Source organism: Anabrus simplex, chromosome 7, assembly GCF_040414725.1.
Source record: "Anabrus simplex isolate iqAnaSimp1 chromosome 7, ASM4041472v1, whole genome shotgun sequence".
NCBI classification, from domain to species: domain Eukaryota; kingdom Metazoa; phylum Arthropoda; class Insecta; order Orthoptera; family Tettigoniidae; genus Anabrus; species Anabrus simplex.
Genome location: NC_090271.1, coordinates 236,202,488 through 236,227,271, shown reverse-complemented (window position 1 = coordinate 236,227,271; position 24,784 = coordinate 236,202,488). Strand labels below are relative to the sequence as shown.

The following is a 24,784-nucleotide window of genomic DNA, read 5'->3' as shown; positions in this document are numbered from 1 at the left end:
CTCACAGAATGTGCAGTTTTGTTTTTGGTATTTTTGTTACGTATGCAACCTAAATACCAGTACTTAATTTCGGCCGGAACTCTCCGGAACGGTCTTCTGGTACCTCTGTTTTTTTTGTTTTGTTTTTTACAGTGTTTTAAGGCGATTGCTCAAGTAAGTTACTGAGACATGCTTTAAACACCTGAATTTCAGAAAATTATGTAAACAATTATTTCTCATTCTAAGTTTTATCACAAGTTTTCAAATATCGAAACTGTGACTTTCAAGAGAGGAGGGTGAGGGGGGGGGGGGGGGGGGGGGAGCGGGGTGCGTGTGGTTGAAAAAGGGGCAAAATGTGTGGGTATGCTTTCCAGCCTCTAAAATTTTAGAAATTAAGTATTGACCCACACTGATATTGCCAGACGTTTGTTGAACAATATGCAAAGATAAACTTTGAACCTTAATATCTCAGAACCATATTTTTGCAGTTTAGTCGTTATTCCACCCAGCTCCTCAATATGACGTTGAGAAAGATAGTACTGTACTCCCTTTTCCATTTTAGTTCAGTATGGATTCTCGTACTTGATGCTGGCGTAGGCCCAACAGCTTCCATACAACGCAGGAGTTGAAGGTCGTTTAGTAAACAGACGACGTCACAGTAACCGGAATTGCAGCTGTCTGCTGCTGAGCACGCGGCGAGGGAGAGTTCTGCTTAGTATTGCGTCCTTTCCGGAAACTAATTATCTCTCAAATGTCTTCTAAATTTATTTTTAACCCGAGAACGGTCGCGGTGGGTCATTATGACTCACGCGCTTATATTACTGTTAGCCCAACCATCATCACCCCCCCCCCCCCCCCCCCATCATCTCTCTACACAAGGCAGTAGTCGCCAATCAGTTTGAACCTACTAGTTGTCGAGGATAGTCGTTCGCGGGTCATCACGATCCACCGGGACGTTTTCGTATGAGTAGATTTTTCTCATTTGATGTATATAAGAACGTATTCTGTGGGAAGAAAATCAAATATTTGGCCCCTAACCGAGTTCTTTCGTCGTATGGATCACAGCTATAACGGCATTAGTTTTCCATGCTTGCAATAACAAAGACAAAGATGTTATAAGGAGGCAGTTCCTGAAACAACTTGTCAAGGAACTAGCCCTTCCTTAGAAGAGGTCTCGTTTGCAGCTAGGAAATCTTAGGCGTAAGGTAAGATCAGAAATAATGCACATCCTGATAGAATATTCAATCCTTGAAGGATCTCAAACATAGGAGGGTGCCAAGAAACGAAAGAGATGAGCATTGTGGCCCAGAACTGCAATCAAAAGTTATCAAACCTATACGATCGGCAAGAAGTTCGTGTGTGAAAACCATTGGAAACTGGCCTGCCTAGACTGCCTTGAAACTGCCTAAACTATTGCCTTAATGCAATAAGAAGCTGAATTAGTGTAAACTTATGTCATCTCCACTTTTTTTTTTTTGTAAAAACATCACTTGATTTCTAAGTTCGTCAACTTCGTTTATTTTCTCAGATTTCCGGTATAGCAAAAGTTCATGTGTGAAAAACATCGAAAATAAGTATTGTCTACATTATCATAGAAAACATTTCTGTGTAATCATTTTGTGCTTTTTGAATTTCCGAGAAAATATTGTGGATATTTGAAACACGTATATTTTTTGTGATTAATTTTCATTATCAAGTTTGTAACTGTATTATAAAGATTTAAATAAAGGCATGGTCATTTTCTTATTATAAAAGCTCTGTTAATTGATTTGCTTGAAGATTTTTTTATGAAATAGATGATGTATAAAACAAATCAAATACAGTGTTCATTTGTGGGTCGTTGAAGGTTTAAAAAAATGTTTGACTTCAGAAAAAATGATCGCGATGTCCGCGGACAAACATGAACTCCCATTTCTGTGTGAAGAAGAGACGAGAAAAAGAACATTGTATGAACTGTTGCAACAAATGATTTGATTTGTATTGGGTGCCTAGCACATGCATTTCACAATACTGTTCAAACTAGTGCAGACAATTAATTAATTAATAAATTAATTAATTAATCAATCAATCAATCAGTGATCTGCATCTAGGCTGTCGGCCAGGTGGCAAATCCAATGGCTTGGGATATAGCCTGGTACCATATCTGAAGTACTTATTTGATTATTGTTTGCATGAAGAGGCTGTACCAAACGAATGGAGAAATGGGCGCCCGCAGGATCCTTTCCAGGGGGGGGGGGGCACATCAACAATTTTCTTGAATATAAAAACCGACATGACGTCAGCAACATTAAATTATTTACAGAAATTTTCGGTTATAACAGATGTTAGATGACTGTCAGTAAGTTCAGTTTATGAAATAATCTTGTATGATATTAAACCAATTGAACACGAACATTTTTAGAATTCCAGGGGGGGGGGGGCAAGCCCCCCCCCTTGCGGGCGCCCATGAATGGAGAGTTGCTATAGTAGCCCCTGTGTATAAAGGAAAGGGTGATAGACATAAAGCTGAAAGTTACAGGCCAGTCAGTTTGACATGCATTGCATGTAAGCTTTGGGAAAGCATTCTTTCTGATTAGATTAGACATGTTTGCAAAATTAACCCATGTCTTCCCGAAATATTTGTTTTTCGAAATTCGTGCTCGTTTGCTATTAAACGTATCATATTGGGTCTTTTGATTGTGCAGAGGTCAATATTTTATTTTTATCAACTTTAGATTTTACATAATGAACCGCCCCAAAAATGGGGCAGTGGGCATTGTCGGGGTGGGGTATTTTAAAGAAAACCTCTTTAGATTTTTACATAGTGAGAAGTTTATACGAGTGCATCAGTATGTAAATCAGCATAAATATTGATCTAGAATTGGTTAGCAATTGATATCTTATATTTAAACACATAAAAATACCCTTTTTCTAGAATAATTATACTAACATTAGCAGTAATCCGTAAGTTTTCATGTTTGTTGCTTCCAAACATATTAAAAATTCTTGAAATAAAGCAGTGTATTGTAACTTAAAAACAATACATATATTATGAGTGGCGCACGATGTTGGGAAGTGATCCTTTCCGTCCAGTCTCACAGCATCAGGTACACGTTTTTTCACAGCTTGCGGAGATCTTCCAACAGCAAGGCGTCGTGCGTACTTCGCTAGGTAAATCTGCACAACACTCCTTGTAATGGTCAGAAAATCCATAGAGCCCTGTCTCCCGCCTGGGCTCATCTTATACACATGGTATGAATTACACATTGATGCGTTGAGAGGGAACATTAGTAACTGCTAATAACTTTTTCATTCTTATTGCCACTCGGTAACAAGCCAGGTTTTGGTCGAATCTGTCGGTCCCTCCCATATAGGCCTAGTTGTTATACTCTGAGAAACAAGCAGACTGAGGGATCATAATTATCTTTTTCTCTGCTTGGCTCCAACGGTAGGCTCTCCCAACAGGTGCAACTCCAGTTTTGTTGGATGCAACAGTCACAATATTGTTATCCTTGTATCGTACAATAGTGATCCCATTGTTGACATCTGTAACCTGATCAATGGACCCACGAGCCATTTTTTTTCATATCCTTTGGGTCCTTCAGAGGAGCTCTCTCGACTCTGTTATTCCTCACATTTCCAGTACCATGGTGCGTAGATGCATCTACACATACATAAGGAAAATGCTTCAGCCATCTATCATTTAACATAGTCCATAATGCACGAATGTTACTGTATCTGTCATCAGGACTTGGATTGTCATTGTCACGCACATGCACATAGCGCAAGATTTCTTCAAAATGATTCCGTGACATGGATTGAGCAACACATGGATGATAAGTATCAGACCCATTGTCCTAGTACATTCTGTAGCGAGAATGACTACAGTAACCACTCAACAATAAGATAAAAAAATTAAAAAACGCGTTTCATCTGTAGTTATATCAAATATTTTTGCATCTTTCTTCAGAACGCACAGTTTCGTGTGTTTTACAAACGATTCAAGTAAAGTTCAAAAAATTCTTGTGGTGATAAATCTTCATTCAAAATATCTGGCCTAGTCCATGTACGCTCAGGTTTAGGTGTGATGTCAATTTTTTTTCAGTTTCTCTTTACAGGATGAGCTAGTTTTTTTCGATGTTTGTGAACAAATTTCATTGATTACCACTCCCTCACTAGCATTTGTATTACTTATATAATCTACTTCGTCTTTTCTAGTCCCTAAAGTTTCCTTCTCGATGCCATTATCAGATATTTTCCTCAGGAACTGTTTAGCCTCTCCCCGAAGTTGATTTCCTGATAGTTTGTTAATTGTTGCATCTAGAACCTCTGCTTCAGATTCAAGCAGAGAAGCTATTGCATCAAAAGTCAGTCTGAAAAATAAACTTACAATTGTTTACCTAAAAAAGAAATCTAAATCTGTTCATTACGTATAGTTTAATGTACCCACTCGTGTAATTGTGACCTACGAAATAATAGAAAAAAAGCCAAATTTGAAATGTTGATAACCAGCACCAAGGGAGGGATGACAAGTCCTGATTGACAACTAGCCAGTCTATTTTACTCCATAGAGGAAATGCTTGCCTCGCAGCGGGTGAGAAGTCTTTATGTCGATAAGCAGATAGGTTGAGGATAGCTTCGATTGGGTCATGGTCAGCGCTAAGAATCTATAAAGTTAGTTTCTGGGAAGTTCTACTAAAAAGTTATTCTCAAATATCTCCGATAGCAAGTACTGCTGCTATCGATAAGTGCTACATAGCAAAACTTGTAGAACATATAATTTACGACCTTTCATGTTTCGTGCGTTTTTAACGTACGGAGAATGTTGACGGAGGTACTCATGAATTATATTTTTCACAAACTTCTGAATATCTGAATCGCCTGCATAAGAGTCATGGAAGATTCAGTTTTCTAAATCTATACACGGTATATAAAGTAAGAGTTTTGTCTGCATTGCTCAGAATTTGAAAAGAATGGTATTTCTGTATCGGTCATGTCCACAGTAACAAGGAAAAGTACTTTTTACTTTTCCGTAATGTCTGTCTGTCTGCCTGTCTGTACACGCATCACTAGGAAACGGCTAAAGAGAATTTAATGAAAATCGGTATGCAAAGTCGGGGAATAAGTCGCTACAATTTAAGACATAAATAATTTTATTCACGCTGATAGAAATTGTAGTTCAGGGGAAGGCCCAAAATTTAATTTTCAAATATTTGTTATTAGTGGCCCTATCTTAATAAAAATTGGTATGCAAAGTCTGGAAATAAGTCTCTATAATCTAGGCTATAAATAATTTTATTCACGCTGAGTGAAATGGTAGTTTAGGGGAAGGCCTAAAATTTAATGGTCGTATCTATAAATACTACACAACCAAAGGTATATAGAATTTAATTTCCGACCATTTATGTCTTATATACATTTTCACCGTACCGGCTACTGATAACAGATATTCATGAATTTGTATTTTTGTTGCTAAGTGCACATCGACGCCGAGCCTCGAGAAAATGGGTTAAGAGAATTGAATGAAAATCGGCATGCAGAGTCGAGAAATAAGAAACTACAGTCTAAGTTATAAACCATTTTATTCACCCTGGATGAAATTGTAGTTTAAGGGAAGGCGCCTAAATTTAATTTTTAAATACGTATGTTTTTGGTCCTATCGAAAAGTACTACATAACAAAAGTTACATATGATACAATTACCGATCATTTATGTTTTATTCAGTTTGACCGTACCGACTATGATGAGTAGTATTTCAGAGTCGGAAGAAAACTAAATGTGAAGGCCTACATTATCGAAAGCGCTTAACATTGATCAACAATAACATTACATTGACCATACTTTGTTGTGATGTTGTTTGTCTTTTATGCTGCCTCTGAACTCCGATAGATGGGATTACTGCTGCGTACCGAGTATAATAGCCTGACTGAATATTGGCGGGAAATAGCCGGGGAGTCAGAAAACTTTCTTCTTTAGCATGCCATTCCTCTGGTTCATACATTTTGTGATACAGCTGGTACGTAACACACTGGTTCTTCATAGTATTCCAGTTATTCGATCCCTACTCCGACGCGCTGTTTTGAATGAGCAGTGTGCATACTTACGACAGAGGCTGACGTAGTAGTAGTAGTAGTAGTAGTAGTAGTATGGCCAGGTGTAGAATGACAATTTAGGCCTATTCCAAATTATAGCACCACAATTCAACTAAATAATTCAAAATTCAACCCTGAAAAGAGCCGTTTCTTAAGAGAAGCTTCTTTCTCTTCACTTATATTAAATTCTACATCATTTTATTCCAAATTATCAGCGAAGAGGCTGTTTCTCCTCTGGCTTGGAAGAAAAATTTGCCTCCAAGTCAGATTTTTCCGCCGCCAGTGTAGTGAATTGATATTTTCTGACTCATCAGCTACTCCTAGGAAACAGATTAGTAAAAGGGCATAGTTTTTGCCCTGGGAGTCTCCACTGTTCGACCCTCTCCCCGCCCAAAAAAGACGAAGAGTGTTCACGAATCACCTCTGTCTGCGGCTTGGTCATTCCAGCTCTGGAACTTTGGACTGTTAGATCGGCAGTGTAGTCCTTTTCGTTAAAAGTGAGAAAATATGTGGTGTTTAATGTGATCGAGTATTTCATCTGAAAGCATTTGTTTTAATCGTGCCATTCCCACTGACGTCATTGTAATGTATGTTCATTTCAGTTGGGGAAACTACTAAGGCAGTTTTTCTGAGGATGTAAAAAGGCAGGTGGGGAGTGAGTGTCTACCATTATTATGAAAACTCCCCAACCTGATTGTGACTGATGGTATGCAAGCGGGTCTGCCATTACAGTGAAAATTCCCTAACTCAGTCTCCATATGAGAAAATATATTTGGTGACTTCCCCCTCGCGTTTCTAGGGTAACGTTAACAGCTATGCAATGTAATACAATCTTGCTCACAACGTGTACACTAGAATTCCGTATACAATATAGAATTCCGTGGCGAAGCACGGGTACATCAGCTAGTCTTTTTTATATGCCACATTTTTATTGTAAGAGCTTAGATTTTTCTTTATTGCAAAGGCCATCGGCATGCATCGTTGACGACGAAATGTTGTTCAGTCACCAAGGTAACGAACTGGTGACGGTTGTTCCCGTAAGTTTGGGATGGCTAAAACTTATCAACAGTAACATTACACTGATTGGGTAGACACCAGTTGGCATTACTGCTGCAGTTAATAGGCAGTTAATATCCTGGTTGATTACTTCAATGCTCCGAGGGCAACGTAATGGATGACATTTTTGCTAACTCTGAGTTTGGATTAGGAAAGAACTTGATCCGGAAGAAATGAAAAATATGAAAATACTACGCTTCCATTTAAATAAAGGACGGAATATTGGACTAAAACATTTATCACTGGAAGCAGGCGTGTGGTGTTAGAGGATTCATAGTCTAGAAAGTGATCTGCTGTACATGAAGAAGAGGCACCTTCCCGGAGGTAGGACAAAATAAGATAAAAAACGTAAGGCAGCATTAAGTTTAAAGAACATTGGACGAAAAGGATATGAACAGTGCGTAGGAAGAGACTAGTATAGACGAGGAAATAATATTTTTCAATTTGCTTTACGTCGCACCGGCACAGGTCTTACTGCGACGATGGGATAGGAAAGGCGTAGGAGTTGGAAGGAAGCGGCCGTGGCCTTAAGGTACATCCCCAGCATGTGGCTGGTGTGGAAATAGGAAACCACGGGAAATCATGTTCAGGGCTGCCGACAGTGGGGCTCGAACCAACTATCTCCCGGATGCAAGCTTACGGCTGCGCGCCGCTGACTGCTCGGCAAACTCGTCGTTCACCAAGTGGATCCATCATTCACTTAGAGAAACCACGGATTACACGTAACAAAGCAGCCAGTATAGTAAATATACCCAACGAACATATAACTAGGATGGAACATCCAATAATAAATGTAGCATAATAATAATATTTGCTTTACGTCCCACTAACTACTTTTACGGTTTTTGGAGACGCCGCAGTGCCGGAGTTTAATCTCGCAGGAGTTCTTTTACGTGCCAGTAAATTTACCGACACGAGGCTGTCGTATTTGAGCACCTTCAAATACTACCGGACTGAGCCAGGATTGAACCTGCCATATTGGGGCCAGAAGGCCAGCGCCTCAACCGTCTGAACCACTTAGCCCGGCAGAATAATAAATATCACAAATATCGGATAAACTGGGATATAACGAGGTCAAGGAATTAATGCGGGATAATGTTAAATTCAAGACTCAAATTTAACGGGAACCACCTCGAGCTCTCCGGAAGCTTGACTTCGGAGCCAACCTTATCAGAAAGTTGGACATCGTTTACAGGCTGCTTTAGAAACACAGTACCAGTTTTCGTCAAATAGAAGAGGTGAGATCATGCATAAAATGTTCTTCTCATCATTAGAAACAAAATTGTATTAATGAAATATATTTCACTCAATACCGAAGCACAGACTCTTCCTCAAGTCGACTACAACGTTTTTCGAAGAACTGAAGCGAGAAGAGCGTCTGGTAGCCAGAGATAAGGAACTTGCGTTTCAATGAACAGACAGTTTACAAAAGCCCCCGATCAATAAACGCCCACGTGCCGATCACGGCAGTACGTTAAATGGTCGAAGCAACCTTTTGAAATGACGCCCACGATACTAGTTAATGCTCATGGTTTACCAAAGAAAAGTACCAATTAAAACAACCCTACTATTTTACGTATAACATATTTAGATCTCTTTTATACTTCACATTTTGGTAGTCCGTGAACCACTCTTCTGTGCATGTAATAGCGGTAACAGTTACGCTACGGAGGCGGAAATTAGGATACATTTTCTGCTGAAGACTGTATGTCTAGAAAACTCCACGGTGTCGTTCTCCCTTTCTCTGTGTGACATTGCTGAATCTGGTGACCGGCCCTAGAAATATACCAAATTACATCAAAGAATTGCTGTCGGAACTTGGTAGTGAAGGCGGAAATTCATCCAGCAGAGACGAACAGATGACCTAGTGTTACATATGGACAACCAACTCTTGTTTTTCCCTTTTGTACAGTATATGTGCAAATGTCACTTCTGATGTAGGAAGTGGCCATAAATGACAATGAGGCAGTGTAGCGGAAACTCCTTCCACAGAACTGAACTGATAACTGGGATGCACATCAGCGTGACCTCACTGTAATCTTTTCCGTGGAATTTTACTTGCAACGGAAGTCGGTGGCTAGACAGCACCCACTTTTATAATAAAGGTCCACGAGAGACGTAGCTGGACCGCTCGGAGGTGCGAGATGTTGATCGTTGTTGAAGTCGTGAGCTCGGAGGCTGGTTGCATCCTCAAAGAAGCGTCACCGATTGTTGTGCTGTTATAGCGGAACGGCTTAAACAGACTGCGGCGGCACTTTGAGAATGAGGGAAACAAGATCAATCAATCAATCAATCAATACTGATCTGCATTTAGGGCAGTCGCCCAGGTGGCAGATTCCCTATCTGTTGCTTTCCTAGCCTTTTCCGAAATGATTTCAAAGAAATTGGAAGTTTATTGAACATCTCCCTTGGTAAGTTATTCCAATTCCTAACTCGCCTTCCTATAAATGAATATTTGCCCCAGTTTGTCCTCTTGAATTCCAACTTCATCTTCATATTGTGATCTTATCTACTTTTATAGACGCCATTCAAACCTATTCGTCTACTAATGTCATTCCACGCCATCTCTCCGCTGACAGCTCGGAACACACCACTTAGTCGAGCAGCTCTTCTTCTTTCTCTCAATTCTTCCCAACCCAAACATTGCAACATTTTTGTAACGCTACTCTTTTGTCGGAAATCACCCAGAACAAATCGAGCTGCTTTTCTTTGGATTTTTTCCAGTTCTTGAATCAGGTAATCCTGGTGAGGGTCCCATACACTGGTACCATACTCTAGTTGGGGTCTTACCAGAGACTTATATGCACTCTCCTTTACATCCTTACTACAACCCCAAAACACCCTCATAACCATGTGCAGAGATCGGTACCCTTTATTTACAATCCCATTTATGTGATTACCCCAGTGAAGATCTTTCCTTATATTAACACCTAGATACTTACAATGATCCCCAAAAGGAACTTTCACCCCATCAACGCAGTAATTAAAACTGAGAGGACTTTTCCTATTTGTGAAACTCACAACCTGACTTTTAGCCCCGTTTATCAACATACCATTGCCTGCTGTCCATCTCACAATATTTTCGAGGTCACGTTGCAGTTGCTCACAATCTTGTAACTTATTTATCACTCTATAGAGAATAACATCATCCGCAAAAAGCCTTACCTCCGATTCCACTCCTTTACTCATATCATTTATATATATAAGAAAACATAAAGGTCCGATAACACTGCCCTGAGGAACTCCCCTCTCAACTATTACAGGGTCAGACAAAGCTTCACCTACTCTAACTCTCTGAGATCTATTTTCTAGAAATATAGCAACCCATTCAGTCACTATTTTGTCTAGTCCAATTGCACTCATTTTTGCCAGTAGTCTCCCATGATCCACCCTATCAAATGCTTTAGACATGTCAATCGCGATACAGTCCATTTGACCTCCAGAATCCAAGATATCTGCTATATCTTGCTGGAATCCTACAAGTTGAGCTTCAGTGGAATAACCTTTCCTAAAACCGAATTGCCTTCTGTCGAACCGGTTATTAATTTCACAAACATGTCTAATATAATCAGAAAGAATGCCTTCCCAAAGCTTACATACAATGCATGTCAAACTTACTGGCCTGTAATTTTCAGCTTTATGTCTATCACCCTTCCCTTTATACACAGGGGCTACTATAGCAACTCTCCATTCATCTGGTATAGCTCCTTCGGCCAAACAATAATCAAATAAGTACTTCAGATATGGTACTATATCCCAACCCATTGTCTTTAGTATATCCCCAGAAATCTGATCAATTCCAGCCGCTTTTCTAGTTTTCAACTTTTGTATCTTATTGTAAATGTCATTGTTATACGTAAATTTTATTACTTCTTTGGCCTTAGTCTCTTCCTCTATCTTGACATTATCCTTGTAACCAACAATCTTTACATACTGCTGACTAAATACTTCTGCCTTTTGAAGATCCTCGCATACACACTCCCCTTGTTCATTAATTATTCCTGGAATGTCCTTCTTGGAACCTGTTTCTGCCTTAAAATACCTATACATACCCTTCCATTTTTCATTAAAATTTGTATGACTGCCAATTATGCTTGCCATCATGTTATCCTTAGCTGCCTTCTTTGCTAGATTCAATTTTCTAGTAAGTTCCTTCAATTTCTCCTTACTTCCACAGCCATTTCTAACTCTATTTCTTTCCAGTCTGCACCTCCTTCTTAGTCTCTTTATTTCTCTATTATAATAAGGTGGGTCTTTACCATTCCTTACCACCCTTAAAGGTACAAACCTGTTTTCGCATTCCTCAACAATTTCTTTAAACCCATCCCAGAGTCTGTTTACATTTTTATTTACCGTTTTCCACCGATCATAGTTACTTTTTAGAAACTCCCTCATACCTGCTTTATCAGCCATATGGTACTGCCTAACAGTCCTACTTTTAAGACCTTCCTTTCTATCACATTTATTTTTAACTACCACAAAAACAGCTTCATGATCACTAATACCATCTATTACTTCAGTTTCCCTATAGAGCTCATCTGGTTTTATCAGCACCACATCCAAAATATTTTTCCGTCTGGTTGGTTCCATCACTTTCTGAATCAGCTGTCCTTCCCATATTAACTTATTTGCCATTTGTTGGTCATGCTTCCTGTCGTTCGCATTTCCTTCCCAATTGACATCTGGCAAATTCAGATCTCCCGCTACAATCACATTTCTTTCCATGTCGTTTCCCACATAGCTGACTATCCTATCAAATAATTCCGAATCCGCATCAGTGCTACCCTTCCCCGGTCTGTACACTCCAAATATATCAAGTTGCCTATTATCTTTAGAAATGAGCCTTACACCTAGAATTTCATGTGTCTCATCTTTAACTTTTTCGTAGCTTACAAATTCTTCTTTCACCAGAATGAAAACTCCCCCTCCCACCTTTCCTATCCTATCTCTACGATACACACTCCAGTGCCGTGAGAAAATTTCTGCATCCATTATATCATTTCTCAGCCATGATTCAACTCCTATTACAATATCTGGTAAATATATATCTGTTAAATTACTTAATTCTATTCCTTTCTTTACAATACTTCTACAGTTCAACACTAACAATTTTATGTCATCCCTACTTGATTTCCAGTTCCCTGTTCCCTTATCACCGCTCCCTAGGCCATCCCGTTTCCCTGAATGTACCTCCCTATTACCCTTCCAAACAAATTTTCTAACTTATACGTACCACTGCGGTTTAAATGAAGGCCATCCGAGCGCTGATCCCTTTCTCCTACCCACCCATTAGGATCTAGAAATTTCACTCCCAGTTTCCCACATACCCACTCCATAGTCTCATTTAAATCCCCAATCACCCTCCAGTCAGTATCCCTCCTACACAGTATTCCACTAATAACAATCTCCGCTTTCTTAAACTTCACCCGTGCTGCATGTACCAGATCCCACACATCTCCAACTATGTTGGTACTTATATCAGCTTGCCTTACGTTGTTGGTACCAACGTGAAACACTACCACCTTCTCCTTCCCCTCCTCCCTCTCTTCTACTTTCCTCAACATCTGCCTCAACCTAATTCCTGGATAATATTCTACCCTGGTTCCCTTTCCTCCACACACTTTCCCCACGTGTCTAACGATGGAATCCCCCATGACCAGAGCCTCAACCCTACCCACCTCATTTGATCCCCTCCCCTCCTGGTCAGCCCTATCTTTCCTGATAGCTGCAGAAGCTACTTCCTCCTTCCTTTTCTCCTTCCCATGACCCTGTTCCACCTGTCTTTTCCTATCCTCTACTCTACATTTCCCTTTCCTACCTTTTCTCTTCCTCCTACTTCCACGCATCTCAGCAACAGTTCCCTGTCCCTCATCTTCCCTCTGTTGTTCTACCTGGAGTGACTCGTAGCGATTTCGCACAGACACCTGTCCTGAATTCTGATCCTGAATAGAGCCCTTGGCCTGCAATCTCCTTCCCCTTAGAACATTAGACCACCTGTCTTCTACAACTCCTCCCTTTCCTTCCCCTCCCTCTTGTACACCTACTGTAACCTGTACATTGTGAGAAGTGAGATAGTTAGCCATTAGTGATGGCCAAACTTTTCAAAATATCGACATATCGGTGTTAAAATATCTATGTCATCGAAATATCGGTCTTCAAAATATCGATATATCGCCGATATATAATTTTTTAAATATTCGTGCTATTATCCATTATTGTAAGTCTAGTTTCACATTTAACACAATGATTAAAGGATTAATTAGGTTTAATAAGTCTTGACACAGATCGGTAAACAAGCTTAAAACAATGACCAAGTAGCATGACTTTTTCACTACAATGACACATTATAAAAACGTTTACAGCCGAAAGATGTTATGATACATAGAAAAACAGTATATAGGCCTACAAGTTGTCTAGTAACGAGCTAATAACTTATAATAACTTACACCGAAAAACCATATGAAAAAACTACAAAAGTATAATTTGTGTACGAAGTACATCTGATAATTATCAGAGCTCTATAAAATATTTTCTTCCCAACTTCTTCCTCAGCACTGCAGTTCCATTTTTTGGTGAAAAAAATATGATGATGATCTTATGTCAATTTCCAATACCTCTTAGGCAAGCCATTTAGAAAAAGCAGCTGGATAACATTTTGCCATTTAATCGGTTTTTCTTTTCCGTGATGGCGTTACCGGCCTTTGAAAACAGTCTCTGCTGGGACAGAGGTCGCTGTAATGCTCAAGTATTGCCTAGCTAACATGTAAAGCTATGCATGCACAAGGTATGCACGATGGATGAGTTGTGGTATCACTGTATTTACTGAAGTGAATTGCGAAATTAGAATTTAAATCTCGGAATTTTAGCATGCAAATATTGAAAGGGCAGGAATATCGAAATATTGCACAAAATATCGATATCGACAATATATCGGACCTTAAAATATAGATGTTGGTATATCAACATTTCCATCTCAAAATATCGATATATCGATATTCGTTTATCATCTCTGTTTGCCATTTATTTCCCCACTGAACCAGGAAGTGCTATTGCAATACCACTAACAATATGACTAATGCCTTTTACAGCACCTTGATGCTCTAGTCGCTGTCGTGACCTACCTGTCCTGTGAGACGTTGGTCACCGGCCGTTGATGTTGGCGTATTACCTGTCCTGCCGAGCGGTTGTGTAGGAAGGTAAAATGTAGGTGCGAACTCGGTCCCGGAACTCACGAAATAATAGACTAAGTAAAGTAACTGTCCTTTATTCTTCAGGACGACTATGCACACTCTATACAAAATATATTTACAGGTTCTGAATATGTTGACCTGACGAGAACTTGCTTCGAGAGCTTAGCCTACTGCTACGCGCTAAGTCCGAATTTTGCCTTGCGGCACTTATGTACAACTTCACTGTCACGAATGACTGCTCGAGAGAGCCTGGTCAAGAGAGTACGAATCACTGATGGAGAGAGCGCCCCTCGCCATCTTGGTTTCGGGTTTATGTCTGCTCTCCTTCAAGCAAAGGTCTGTCCCTTCCCACTACCATAGGGGTTGGACCACGGGGGTTACCTAGATATTCGCCCTGTTAGGTGGTGCCCTCAATTACTGTTATGAACTATTTGTCCCAGTAGGTGCTGCTCTCTAGGCACTACTATCTCTATCCTTTTCCTTGCACTTTTGTCTCTCTGTCTTTGCTAGAGTAGAACTGCACTAGTTTTGATCTTTGTCGGCGAGCCAAGTGCTTCGGTACTGACTATTAGACCCTGCTTGTCAATAAACAAACATCCTCTGCCGTAAACATATTGTAGGCGCGTGTCGCAAGCCCTCTGCCTGACTAAGACTCTCCACTACTTTTAACTTACAGAATGTTTCTTCTTCCAATTATTCCAATTATTAAAACCTCAGTATAATTAATATGCAAATTCATTGGCACTACAAGATGTCCCGTATTACTGGTTAATATTCTTACACTAGTTTATATCCGTTGATACCTTGAAATCGAATCCCGGCTGCTGTTTGTCCGACAGTCCGCCGGTTCGAGCCTTGGGGAGGTCGGTACACGACATCTCCCCATTAGGGAAGAAATGGATGCAACCCCACGTTGCGTCCATTTCTGTCCTGTATTGTTCACACTCTGATGTCGCCTGTGCGCAAGGATGGCGACCCTGTGGTGAAAGGGAAGGTTGTTCTGCAATCTGATCAGCACTTGTATTTATCTCTACTGCTTCTATAGATCTCACAGGCGTACTAGGGCGTCACCCAGTAAGCCTGGAGTGTAATCCACGATTTCCTCAGACATTTCCGAGCGTCCCCGGATCCGCCTGGGATGTTGGAATATAGTTAAATCTTCGTCCGATGTCTTAACCCTGTCTCCCTTCGTAATGACCGTTTGTTTTATACAAATATTTGGGCAATGAGCCCATGCGTCATCGAACCATCTCTCTGCTGGAAACCCTAGTTTTGGACAGCAACAATTACAACAATAACATCCTAAAATTAAACCTACGATACTAATAACAGTCCATACAATATATTTATACACATTAACATGTTGATAATAATTTGTCTTTGCATTTCTTCTTCCTTTTGTTTCGCCATTTCTTCCACTTCACCTGTCTTATGGGTGGCCCATTTTAAATCGTCAATGTGATTCAACAGGTTATTCAAAGACAACTTATTCATTTCAGGTATTTGCTCTAGTTTAATTTCACTACCTGTCTGTGTACAGCGGTCATAATCAAGCGTTATTTCTGGTACGAAATCTTTATTTTGTGTAGTGTTCACTTCACCTACACCTTGTATTTTACTATGCGGGCCATATACTGTACAGCTTGCACTTAACACAAGAATACCAGTGCCTGCTAACTTCATATCACTGGTGATATTCTTACACATACATGTTACCTTGGTTTCTTTTGGGGATGTAGGGGATGTAGGGCTCGGATGTTTAAGAAAAGTCATCTTTTTTTTTCTTTGTCTCTATTTTCTTGTCTGATTGGATTTCGGTGCAAATCAGGTGATTATCGTCAAAATTAAGTGATTTTAATTTGTCATATAAATGCATATTTTGGCTATTTTTTTGCCATAAGGTCATATTTTGAACTATTTTAGTAGAAACGTCATATTTCGGTGGTTTGACGACAGCTGTAGGTGTGCGAAATCATCTTCAACTTACCGAACGCGAACTAGTGTTTACAAAACTGCTTCTCAGTAAGTTTATCACGCTGTTGATACAAGTCGAATAGTGGAATAACCAACCCGCTGTACTCGGCAACCCTGTCTCCCAGGTAGAGACAGAAATAATCCGGAAAATCCCTTCCCAGCAGTGAGCTAATTACTTCTGGTAATCGCTCACTTGTCTTACTTCAGATATTAGAACCTCAACATCCTTTCACTCACACAAGCGTTAGTTTACAGTAAATCGTATCCCAGCACACATTCCAGTATGCCTAAGGAAAAGTCTTCTACTAGTGTTAAGTTACGAAGCTTTGTTAAGGAATTTGGAGAAGAATATTTCTGTACAGACGGTTTAGTTCTATTTTGCAAGTTGTGTGAAGTGAAAGTCGTAGCTGAAAAACGTTTTAATGTGCAACAGCATTGTAACACGGCGAAACACAGCAACAATGTCAAACGACAACATGTTGATAAGAAGAGGCAGCAATTGATATTCGATAAGGCTGTTACATCTTCAGCAATGGACAGATGTTCGGATTTTTCAAAGGAACTTTGTGAGATGATGGTGTCTGCAAACATTCCTCTAAACAAGGTGAACAATACCCATTTCAAGAATTTTCTGGAGAAATACACTTAAAAAATCTGTTCCTACAGAATGAACACTGCGAAAAAACTATTTATCGCGTTGCTATGAAGATACTCTAAATCGAATACGACACAGTGTAGCAGACAATAAGATTTGGATATCTATTGATGAGACGACGGACACTGCAGGCAGATATATAGGGAATGTAATTATTGGAACACTCCATGCTGACCGCCCTGGGGATATTTTTCTACTAACCTCAGAAGTTTTAGAGAGAGCAAATCATTCAACGATTGCAATTCTTTTTGATAATGCACTAAAATTTTTGTGGGAGGATGAAATTAAGCAGGAAAACGTTCTTCTCTTTGTTACCGATGCTGCTCCGTACATGGTGAAAGCTGCTGAAGGCCTCAAACTGTTTTATGCAAGAATGATTCACGTTACTTGCCTTGCGCATGCTCTGCATAGGGTGGCAGAAGAAATTCGTGGACATTTTCCTGAAGTCGATAAATTAATATCTAACGTCAAATTTTTTTTTGAAAGCACCACTGCGGGTTGTGACTTTCAAGGAGTTAGTTCCTTCGACGCCACTCCCTCCACAGCCAGTTCTTACTATACTAGACTTAACTAAAGTTGGCGTCTGACAGGTAAGGTTGGAGGGAGGAGCACTGCACGTGCCATTTCACGATGTTGCCACATTCCAGCATTCCTTTCTACATACTCTTACCCCTCGCTTCCGGCTCACTTGTTCCCTCCTTCATTCTGACCGCTGTGATCTGTTGTAGACTACCTGGCCAGGCGGTGTCGTCCCATTTGCGATCACTCTTATACAGACAATCAGGTTCTTATCAGTGACAGTGACAGGTTTGTTAACTCCCAGCAAGACGAGCTGCCCTGAAGTTTTATCTCCATGGCAACCGCAGTCGCCCCACCCTCGTTTCCATGGCAACCACACAGCCACTCCCTTTATCCCGCCTCGGCAGGCAGTAAACGGACCTCCCTGTAAGAAATGTCAGACACCAACTCTTATTATTAGCAGTATAGGTGGGGGACGTGGCTCGATGCTGCCGCGTATTATTGCGTAAACTACTCCACTATCAAAAACATTGTTAACGGCTTCAACAAAGATGATGCCTCTTCTATCAAGATTGCCCAGAAATTGTTTTCCAACAGTTCGTCAGATAGTTTGGCATATATTAAGTCGAACTTTGCAAATATATCGAGTGCAATTACTCGTTTAGAATCTGCTGGCTTAGAAATTCATGCAAGCATTGACATTGTGAGAAGTGTTGAACTTTCAGAACAACAATTATTATTAGAAAAGCGCACGAATGTGCATTACAAAGATTATTGACCGTTTTAGTCTTTGCTATAATCGCTGTAGAACAATCACATGGAATAGTTGGTGACAGTGTAAAACGGAAACTTCAAAATGTGCTTAATCGAAATGATGGTTTTCACCGTGTGCGCAAGATAAATGATGTTCTTAGAGGAGAAGGTACCGGTACACTTCAAGACGAGTGCATACTGGACAGCGGTGATTTAACATTATTTAAATATGCACCAATAACGCCTTGTGATGTAGAAAGGAGCTTCTCTTCTTACAAGAATGTGTAAAGTGATAATCGGAGGTCTTTCGCGCCTGATGCTTTGAAGATGAATCTTGCCATACACTTCAATTCCACCCGCGAAGAATGAAAAAGGTATGTGAATTGTCCACGAATTCCTCTGTTTCATTGCTCAACTGGCAGTCAAATATTAGTGTCAATAGCTTTATAGGCTTTATAGGCTATAGGCTCTGACGCCCTACCATAATGTACTGAAAGACATCTATTTAATTCGTTTCTTGGTGCTCAGTTTAAACTTTACCGCATTTGAATAATGTTAATGAAATCTGGGCTTAAACGTTCCAATATATATATATATATTAAATAGATTGATTTCTAGTTTTCTTGTATTTCAAACCACCAATGCAGGGTGCAAACATGGACTTTTACAATGTTGTGTGATCTGATAATCTTAGCGAACTTAGTTCACAAAAGTTTGATAAGTGAATCAAGGGTAATAGACTGTGAATAATTGCTGCACATGTATATTCAGAAAACTAATATTAAAGAAAGAATAAAGAATTTAGTTAACAAATATGTATCAGAGAAATTGCCGTTCTGATTTATAATTTATTTTAAAATGCCCATATTTTGATTAATCATTTTTCGGTCATATTTTGTTACTTTTGAGGTCATATTTCCTCATTTTTGAGGTCATATTTGCTTGCTTATTTGGGCTATTTTTAGGTCTTAAACATCCGAGCCCTACGTATATGTATCTATTCGTTGAGCTGTTGAACGCGGAGTACTCTTTTATCACAATTGTCTGGAACCTGACTAACTCCAATGAGTAACTTGATCGCACAACTGTTTCTGGGGAATTTAACATGACACAATTTCCAACTGGGTGTTACTACTTTACATTGCCTTACCTGATCTATATCTAATTGAACATACGTTTGTTTTTCTTTGTCCATAAGGATATAATCCTTGGTCTCTTGAAGGTAACAAAATGGTGTGGATTATTTTTCATATACGTCAGAAATGGGGCTATGTGATAAGTCACTCTATCTGTAAGGGGTGTCCTTATAATGTACACTAAATAATTCTTATTTGCAAATAATTCCACTGTGGCTACTTTGTAAATCAAGTAACCGTAAGCTGATTTAAAATCAAATGGCAAGGACAATCCTTTAGGGAAATCTCCCTGAGCTTTCTTATAACCTTTAATTATATCTGATGAAATTATCTGCACTTGAATGACTCCTAATTGTGCATTAATTATACCTGACAATACAACACTGTAATGCTTATACAGTTGTATGAGAAGGCCTTCAATTTCAATCAGATGTCTATTTACTGAATTCTCTAATTCCACTTGCTTAATTGCTTCTGCAATCTGAAGCGAAGCATGCTATTGACAAGATAAGATCTACTTTCTGCAATATTCTGAGTTAATCTCTGCTTGTTTGACGTGACATCATAATTGGTGCTGTTCTTAGATTACAATGTCGATTTTACTACTATCATTTGGTCTTTTGCAATTTTAATGATTGAGAGTTGTTTTTGTTCTAGTTAATTTGTTTTCAAGTCATATTTTTCCGCTCTTCCTGACTTAATGTTCCAAATAACGCCTTTGCGATGGGACCTACTGCGTTAATTAAGCCTTGCTTTCACCTAGTGCTATCAGTTTCCCCTATTGGTTTAGTAATCCAAGTAATTCCTGTGATTCCTTAATTCTCTCCAACTGTGCACTTAGCATTTTAACATCCTGCTGACACGTTAAATTAGTGCTTCTTTCTAACTGTGTACATACTAATGGAGTCCAATGTATGTGTCTTTTGACATTCAAAAATACATCATTTAATTTATTCAGATTCACGTAGGTAACTAGTGTCCACTCGGTATGATATAATTGTATCTCACCCTGATTGTCGAAGTATGTCCCAGGAGTGGTCTCATATGGTGTCACCTTGACATCCAGTACCTCTGGTTATTCCGTAGCGGTGTGACATCACTGCTATAACTGCTACTACGATGGAGAACAATCCTAGCATTCGCGCCATGATCTTTTGTCTGCCTGCAAGTTAAAGACAGGATATTCGTTACCTTTCTACCTGTGGATACTTTCGCTTCCCAGTTCCCATTTCACTCATCTACAAATACAGTTTCAAACGGTTCTTATGTACCTTAACCCTTCTTCCCCTTTTCTTCGATTGTAGGGTGCAATTTACCCCTGAAACTTCTACTATCTCGTAAGGACCTTCGAATGGTGGGCTTAGCTTCCTGGATTTTGCCCTTCCCAATGCGTCATTGCGCAAGAGAACCTTGTTGCCTACCTGAAAGGTGACCTCATATTGCCTTAATTCTGTTCGTTCAGTTAATGTTTTTCTGGCGACCTCGTGATTTCGCTTGAGTTGTGCCGTCAGTTCCTCCACCACGTTCTGGTGCTCGTTGAAACTCATCTCGGGTAGCTTTTGCAGCACACCTGGAATATTTGCTTTCCTTCCAAAAATTAATTCATAGGGTGTGAACCTTGTACTTGTGCTCTTCGTGGTGTTATACACAAAGCTAGCTGTGGACAGATACTTGTCCCAGTCATTTTGCTCCCCTGAGCAGACATAATGCCTTAGGTACTCCGTGAGCACTACACTACCGTTCAGGCCGTAGTATGCGTTTTCCGAATACACAGCGTTTTGCAAAACACCTTGAAGACATCACTTATGAAATTACTGCCCTGGTCAGTGAGAATCTACTCTGCTGTCCCATAGATACTTATCACATTATTTATTAGCGTCCGTGCCACGGTTTCTGCCTCTTGATTGGGCATGGCACTCGCTACGAGGTACTTCGACAGCTGATCCTGGCATGTCAGAATGTACCTGTTTCCAGCCTCCGTCACCGGAAGAGGTCCAACTACGTCTAGGTGTGTCTGTAATCATCATGGGAGCCCTGACGTTTGGTCTGGTCCCTTTATTCTTTTGGTAGGAGGGACATATGCGTACATAGCGCTCAATGTCCCGTTTCATGCCCTTCCTCTGAATTCGCTCGTGTACCCATGCTTCCAAGCCACACACAACGTCCAGCCGGCAACAACAATATATGTTACATCTATACACAACTGTCAGGAGAAGGGGCCTCTACTTCAGCCAAATACCATAACGCAACTTAACATAGGACGTCACGACTCCACTTCCAATATGAGCTGCACGAATTTATGTGTGCACGTTCTAGAACCTACTCTCTGCTCAAGATTCAACTGAGTCCACACAATCCCATATGAGGAATTTTGACATGTAACTTTGTTTTGTACATATACGTGACCCAAGACTCACACTTGAGAACCTGGTTTAAGTGTAACTAATACCTACAATGCAGGTCATTGATCTTTTAACACAATTTACTCCAACAGTCAACTCCAATTGTTCGTAAAAGTGCGTATTCATTTAGACCCCAAGAACAGAGCTACTCAGTGTTAGAAGTTAAGGCATTAATATGGGGCACAATATTCTATCACTCCTGAAGATCTAGGAAATAAGAAGAGAAACCTAAACTGTGATCAACGCATATGCTCTTCCTGGGTTATTTTACATATCTTATAAAGATAGGACCTAAAATCAAGTACCTCACTTTTATGAACAATTAATATTCTTACATTTTTACACCGTGTTTTATGTATGTTATTCACAAACAAGATAATGGTGGAAAAGATTTCATTACAGTGTATAAGGCACACGGAACAGGAAGTGCAACCCACAACATTCCACAAGACCAACAAATTGTGATTAACACACATGCCTTATGTGATATCATATATATTTTACAAAAACTAGCACCTAATTAGATATCTCATGCCTATGAGCAATTTAACTTTTATCAATATGTTTTCATGTATGTCACTTGTGTTAAGACTATGTATACTAAATTTTAATCCGATGATCGTCTCCATTCATGAACCATTTGACATGTTGTCGCTATATGACATAATAATAATAATAATAATAATAATAATATTTATTTGGAGATATACTGACCCGCAGCACATACGTTATGAAGAGCAAGAATGCCTTGACAATATTCACACAGTATTGCCACCTTAGATGACAGAACCTTACCGGCCAAAGTTCTAAGGTAAAATATTTCACATAGGAGGTTCTGTCCCGGCAACGACGATATATAGGTCAAACAAAACTTAATTTCCACACAAGATACAAAGAACACAAAAACGCCATCAGATATAATCAGCATTCCGCCTTCAGAGAGCACATATAAGACTGTTCAGACCATTTCACAGACATCAACACAGATCTAAGAATTATACACATCGCAAATAAAAGTCCTTTTTTGAATATAAAGGAAGCAATCAACATTTACATTGCAAAAAAAGCTAACGTAACTAACCTAAATGACCATACACACTTAAAAAATTCCCCCCTCTTCGCTCTACTCACATAACATCTGGACAACACTTACTCATTAAATTAGCTTTTATCATAATAATAACATTGACTAGTTAGTCTCTATTTCAATTTCATACTTTATTAACCTAAAAGCATTAAATTACATTCATCCATATTACATCTTCTACTGTGTCCATCTTCTCCAGCCACTTGTACCATTAAAGATCTAACGAGGGCAACTCCAAATGCGCTTGTTGTGGCCAATTTTTGGTCAACCAATGTTTAAAATTTCCTTGTTTAATTTTTGTCTCTCTTACTTTGTACTTCTGACACGATAAATAAATAATCCATATTACACAAAAGTAGATTTTAACATGAAGTAGGTTGATAACCTTCGCTCCCTTCTCCAGTGTTGATAGGTTCCCCAGTGCTCCACTCGCTCTGCACTACTTCGCCCTCCCCTCTCCACGGTACAGTATACTCTGTTTTAACATCCAGTAGGATAGATCCGGAACGCTCCACATGGGCCCTCTCAAGCTTTCCCTTCCCTCTCCGCGAACAGTGTACTTTACCCAAAACTTTCTATGACCACAGTCCTGAAATAATGTTTTGTGACAATGTAAGTTTTTCATTACATTAATACTTGTAAATTAATTTTTTGTCATTACTGGTTCATGTAACCACTAAACTCTATCATTGACAAGTTATGCAACGTAAACAATATTGTACATATATAAGCATGCTTCAAGTGATTTGATGGAATCTGAAGATGTTCTTGTAGAACGAAACATGTCATTCTTTTTATAGTAGTGTATATTTTTACAGGTTATGTTTATAGTGTTTTAATTTATATAGTAATTGCAGTGTGTTTGACAGACTGAAAAGTTTTTGTTACATATTAATTTTTTACATAGCATCCCCGTCCGGCCACTCATTCCTGTCCCCAGCTGACAAATTTCTTGGAGGAACACAGGTTTAACATTTTATGTACATTTTAAACATGATGTTTTGTATAGAGTTATACAATCATAACCACCCCTGTGATCCTGAATACCATTAAATCACAAATTATATTTATTTCAGTATCTTCTTGCAACTGTTTCAGGTGCTGCAACCAAAACATTGAAAGTGCTACTCAGTTTTGCTGTTGGCTGTCTGCTCGGAGATGTGTTCCTTCATTTATTACCAGAAGTTTGGAGCAATGACCAGTTACTTCATGGTAAGTACTCTTTTATCCTAGTCTTAGTAAACAGAGGTTCTAGTCTCTGGTTGTTGAATTTGCTCTGGTATGCAGGTAGGAAGTTGAGAAGTCTCATGATCAGCAGATGGGTTATAGATTGTGGGAAGCATGTTGGCTAGTCTTCTGAACAGAAGTACTCTTCGCTGTGCTAATTTCCTGAAACAGCCGTTATCATTCTTTAATTAGTCATTCTTGTTGTCAGTATGTTGCTAGTTCGTTCTTTGCACAGACGATAGTGGAATGAGGAACTGTAATTGCAATTTTCTCTGTTTATTGCATCTCAACCCTGTCGAATGGAATTGTAACGAGATTGTGGCATTTGTAGCACCTGCTCCATGCAATGCAAAATGTGATCAAGTTTCTCCTTTGAGGTAATCTATAAAGCAGATGGTGCTCCTGGGCTGAATATAAGCTACATGTTCATTAGACTGGAGGTGTGGTGTTACAATATCTCCATTGAAAATTGCATGATGCACATTTGTTACTATTGCCTCGGATTTCCTGTACTGTATCATAAGATACATTGTACAGACTGTGAAGTATGTAAATGTGTAACGTTGAACACAACTGCTATTGCAAGTTCCTATGCCAGTGCAAGAATGTATTGTTTTATAATTACACCTATGTATTTAATACACAAAGCTTTCTTTGGACAGTCTGCCTGTAGTCTGTACCAATTCACATAATTTAAAAAATGAAAGATTTTTGCCTACTAATGTAGCATCACAA

General features: G+C 39.4%; 1 protein-coding gene across 1 annotated transcript in view; it reads left to right on the top strand.

Annotated features, from left to right (window-relative positions):
- Zip99C (Zinc transporter Zip99C) overlaps positions 1 to 24,784 on the top strand; it is a 188,607-nt gene that overhangs the window by 109,274 nt on the left and 54,549 nt on the right. Inside the window, exon 2 of the mRNA XM_067151621.2 lies at positions 23,921 to 24,034. Coding sequence (XP_067007722.2) covers positions 23,921 to 24,034 — 114 coding nt within the window. The remainder of the gene's footprint in view (positions 1 to 23,920; positions 24,035 to 24,784) is intronic.